Here is a 5794-nt window from a genome sequence, read left to right on the forward strand (position 1 = left end):
GGATTGACCGACACATTATAATGCACCCACGGCTGAAAGGGTGAGCATGGTTGGAGGGACGGTGATTCGAACTCACGACCCTCAGATTACGAGTCGAGCACCCTAACCACCTGGCCATGCCGGACCAAGTGAGAGTAAATGAATTACTTGTATCATTTGGTTTTCATATCTAGGCCTAAACAATTACATTTTATTATACATTCTTAGATAATACATAACAATGTATACCAAATAATATGATCTAAAATTGACTACAAGTTTATGTATGCACACAATTCTTCTTAATCTTCTTAGATACTATGACACACACACACACGTTGTCTTAATCTTGTTAGATATTATAACCATTTTCATGATTAAAAATTAAACACAATCGTAAATTAGCTAGTTATAGTTTTTCTTTTATTAGACTGCAGTTTCATTCATCTTAGCATACAAAAAGAGACAAATAACCTAAATAATGTATTATTTTATTTATCTTAGTGTATAAGAGAGCCCAATAACATCCTATAAAAATATGTAGAGCCAGAGGAAGCAACAAAATGTTTTGAAGTTCTAAATGTAAACGTGTGTTTTAGGCTTAAAACTAAGTACATACTTTTTGCTCTTTGATAATATGAATAAAGAACATGAAGGTACAATAACACAGATTGGATGGAGAGTGGACTCTCTGGGATGTAGTAATTAAACATTCTACTAGCCTTACAAATCTTTCGACAATCTTTGAAAAGGTTATTGCTTATGTAGATGTGGGTAAGGGTGTAGATTTGGTGTATCTGAATTTTCAGAAAGCCTTTGAATAGGTGCCATATAAGAGGCTTGTAAAAAAATTATTTCTATAGGTGTGAGGGATAAGTGTTAGCAAATTGGATAGAAGAATGGCTGTGTAGAAGAAAGCAGAGGGTTGTTACAAATGGAGTTCAGTAAAATTGGATTAATGTCGCAAACGGGGTAACTCAGGGCTCAGTCTTAGGACCTTTGTTTTTTTTATTTAAATCAGTGACATAGATGAAGGATTGATCAATAAGTTACTTAAATTTTCTGATGATATTAAGGTCTTAGGTGCTGCTAACTGTGAAGAGGATGCTGCTAATTTACAAAAGGATTTAGATCATTTATAGTGAATTGGGTAAATAAATGGCAGATGGATTTCAATTATAATAAATACAAGATAATGCATGTGGGTTATCATAACTTGAATTATAAGTATAATTTGGATAGGAATAACCTAAACAGGTGAAAGAAAGGGATCTTGGTGTAATATATGATCAGTCTTTTAAGGCATCCAAGCTGTTGCTAGTGGTGAGGGCAGATAGAATTTTAGGTTGTATTTACAGAAATAGTGAATACAAGTCTGAAGTGGTTATAATTTCATTGTATAGGTCACATTTGGAGTATTGTGTGCAGTCTTGGGCTCCTTACCTTAAGAAGGACACTGAATTGATGGAAAGGGTTCAGAAGAGGGTTATCAGAATGGTGCCTGGAATGGAAGGATTATCATATGAGGAGAGATTGAAATCTCTCAAATTGTTTTCTCTTGAAAATAGAAGAATTAGAGGGGATCTGATTGAGGTGTTTAAGATTGTAAAGGGAATTGATAGTGTTGATGCATCATCTTCTTTTCATGCTTAATAGTGATAATGGTAGGACTAAGGGACACAAATATAAATGTTGACAAGGTAGGAGTCATCTTCAGCTAAGACAGTTTTATTTTTCTAATAGAATGGTTGGCTTTTGGAATGGGTTGACTTTGGATGTTGTGGAGGCAATACATTTAAGTGAGTTTAAGAGAAAGCATGATAACTATATGAATGATAAGGCTGGCTTTAAGATTTTTATTTTATTTTTGTAATTTATTTTATTTGGTAGTTTTAGTTTAGTTTGGAGAATGGGACAGCCAAGATGGCCCAACAGGTCCCTTGTTGTGCCTAAACATTATTTTATGTTAATGTGACAGTGGTAAAGTATATTTAAAAGAAAATTTTCCAGTTTTCATTATTGTTAATGAAATGTTAAACTAAAATGTTCATGATAGAAGAACTTTAAACAAATTTAACAAACTCTATTATAATAATGGGGTTTTGAATACTTTTTAATTCACCATACAATAACCTAAATTAATTTTGGTATATCAAATGTTATGATATTGTGCCTAATTCATTATTCAATATTATATAGCAGAACAACTATTTAATGATTATATATATGTTGTAGATTTATTTTCTTTCTAACCAAAGATAAAATTGAAAAGAGAATCCGTGACCCAAATCTCTAAGACATTCTTTAATAGGTCGTACCTTCTGCTGTGGACTGCAGTTTTGCCTATTCAAGGATCAACAGCACAACTAGGGTCACAGATTTGATTTTCTATTGTATCTTTGGTGAAAAGAAATCTGTAAGATAATCATGAAAAGGCTGGGCCACTGTATAATATTAATAATAAATTAGGCATAATATCATAATATTATTCACATGCCTAATTACATTAGGTTACTAAATGGTGAGTTAAAAAAGGACTCAAAAACCCCATAACTATTATATACACATTGCCATTATAAGAGGCCTAACTGTATTTCTTTGGTTTGCTAACCTAAGCTGTGTTGATGAGCCTTGAATGAAGATATACATTAATAACCTAATTTAATATAAAACAATGATACCACATATACCAAAGCATTTTAGGATCATATCAAATATTCTAAATATCTTGAAATACATTTGTATGTTGTTAATTAAGTATTAATATTTTATTTACAATAAACAGACTAAGTACAAATATTACGCTTAAAATTGTTTGCTTTACGGTTTGTCATTTAAAACGGATATGAAGAAAAATGAAAGCAAAATTTAAATCATAAATTACTACAAACATTTTACTTTTTTTTGCTGTTAAAGAACAGTAACAAAGGACACTGAATATCACATAATGGTTCGAATTCGTTAATAAACTCAAACTCTTGAACAAAATATAAGGATGGCAAATAAATCATAAGTAATCAGGAAACATGCGTCTTCTCACACATTCCTCCTGCGTTAAAATAACATCATATTACAAGCTACTCTGTACATTTTAGATGAATGCAAGATATCTTGCATACATCTGCAGTTTTAGTTACTAATCTTATATAATTTATAAAACAAAAATTGTTGGTTGTAACTTGAGATGTACATGTACAAAATATGAAAAAACATGTCAATAATAGAACAGTCAGCCAGACTGAAAAAAAGGATAGCAGCCCTACACAGAAACTACTTATCCAAATTAGCATGCAATACCGTACAAATAGAAGAAATGACTAAAATAAGAAGAATATAGCAAACTCACAACAATCATAGACAACAGCAGATTAAAATTCTGAAAACATAAAGAAATTTTCCACACGTACTTTATTACTGTAGTTTACTTAAATCTACTTGTTTATATAGTTGTTGATGTTTAAATGATTTTTGCTGTCAGTTTTACACTGTATAAAATTAATTATGAATGTATGTGTATTAAACTGTATTAAAAACTTAAAAGTGTTTTTAATACATTTTTACATGCATACATGTGAATGGTACCCATACTATCAAACGTATAAAAATTCAGAATTCCTTGCTAACACTAAAATAATTTGTCTTAATGATTGAGAAATGTTTTGACCAATTGAATGGCAGTCTGTGACAGCTTTTTCTTTGTGAAAGTATCCATAACTATTCCCTCATATACACAGTCTTTCAAAAACTGATTACCAATCTTATTGTACTTTTATATAAATTTATATCTGAATTAGAAAGACGTTTTAGTTGATTGGTTCTTTATTCAGGTGTTTTAAAGCATAAAGGACTAGAGCCATCTATGCCAAACATTAGAGTCTCATAGGAGTGAGAAAAAAGGAATGTAAGATATGTAAAAGAAGTAGAAAATAAAAATTTATAAATAAGAATCATGTCCGTCCTTTTGTTATCAAACAAGGTTAAAAACTTAAATACAACTCAAAAGGCCAATAGCTCATAAAAAGTAAAAACATGAGCAATCTGGACATTGCTACTATCCCCAAGGACACTGTCCAAGGTCAAAGGTAAATCTTGAGACAAAATATGTCTAAAATGGTGCCACCGCTGGCAATCGAAAGGGATGGGGTAATTGTGACTTGAATGTCACAAAGGCTACAGATTGACAGATCAGTCCCATTTAAAAGAAAATGATGAGTAAGGAAACTGTGGCCACTAAGGAGCCTAGAAAATACAACTTCCCCTCTCCAACTCTTATAGAAATTAACGGCTAAAAAGATTGTTGCGGTGTTGCATACCCTAAATCGACTGCCAACTGGAGTGAAGCCATGCCTTGATAATTGGCATGAAGTCCGCACAAGGGTCAAGTAGTTTATGACAATGCCAGAGTAGATGAATTTAGAAGTTTTCTATGGAACTTTGAATGTTTACATTTTTCTATAGTACATCCACACATGTATTTATTTAAGTAATTCATGCATGCAGTTACCACATGAGCCAAGTGTTAATGTGAGAATAATGTGTTTCATGTTATTATATAGACAAACCTTAATGTTAGATGTATCCAGAAAATTTATAATGCAATAGCTTAGACACGGTGTTTACTAAAATAAGGATACGTCACTAATCAAAGAGAAATTTCATATAGCATTATACAGCGATAGAAGATAAATTTGTAATTTCATTACAGGTAGTCTTAGATGTAAATAACTGCTTGGATAAACTTAATAAGCCAAAAATCAATTAAAAATGAAATGTATATATTAACACATAAATAAAAGGAATTTGATTCATAAAAGTGTATTTAACTGTGAATTAAAAGTAGTTTAACTGCTTATTTAGCTATTTTCTTGCATGTCAACACAGAATATTATATTCACATAACATAATTCAAGTAGATGTAGCTGTAAAGTAGTAATCACCTCAGTAATTATATTTTTACAATACTGTAAAACAGGGACAATTTTCATCGATAAAAGTAATGCTCATACATGTATCTCCATCAATAATACTGATTCAATTACACATGCCCTTTCACAATAAGAAAAAAGTAGTTAAAGCTTTTTTTTACATTTGTCAACTAAACTGATGATATTAAAATATTTGTACTGTTCTAAAAAGTACCAAAGATTAGGATTTTCAGTAAGTGTACTGACAGCTTGTGTATAAATAAGCAAACAAGACTAACCTGAAAATAAATATGAATAAAATTAGGAGAGCAAAGAAAACTGCAACGTTATCCAGGGTCCGTAGCATAATCACAAGTTGTCTTCGGAGTGCTGGCATGAAACGAACCAGCTTTAATATCCTAAGAAGCCTGAAGGTTCTTAAAACTGATAACCCACTGCCACTACTCTGCCAAACCTCTACAATACTGTAAATAAACAAGATAAACTACTGATAAGTAAATGACCATGATGGGTCCAATTACAATCTACTGATAAGTAAATGACCATGATGGATGCAATTACAATCTAGTGATAAGTAAATGACCATGATGGATCCAATTACAATCTAGTGATAAGTAAATGACCATGATGAATCCAATTACAATGTACTGATAAGTAAATGACCATGATGGATCCAATTACAATCTACTGATAAGTAAATGACCATGATGGATCCAATTACAATGTACTGATAAGTAAATGACCATGATGGATTCCAATTACAATCTACTGATAAGTAAATGACCATGATGGATCCAATTACAATCTACTGATAAGTAAATGACCATGATGAATCCAATTACAATCTACTGATAAGTAAATGACCATGATGGATCCAATTACAATCTAGT

General features: G+C 31.3%; 1 protein-coding gene across 1 annotated transcript in view; it reads right to left on the reverse strand.

The window, feature by feature from the left end:
- Positions 1–5794, reverse strand: part of LOC106471171 (voltage-dependent T-type calcium channel subunit alpha-1H-like) — a gene marked incomplete at both ends in the record, with an annotated part of 63840 nt that overhangs the window by 30332 nt on the left and 27714 nt on the right. Inside the window, one exon of the mRNA XM_013931759.2 lies at positions 5183–5368. Coding sequence (XP_013787213.2) covers positions 5183–5368 — 186 coding nt within the window. The remainder of the gene's footprint in view (positions 1–5182; positions 5369–5794) is intronic.

The sequence above is a fragment of the Limulus polyphemus genome, unplaced genomic scaffold (assembly GCF_000517525.1).
Source record: "Limulus polyphemus unplaced genomic scaffold, Limulus_polyphemus-2.1.2 Scaffold4455, whole genome shotgun sequence".
Lineage (NCBI taxonomy): Eukaryota > Metazoa > Arthropoda > Merostomata > Xiphosura > Limulidae > Limulus > Limulus polyphemus.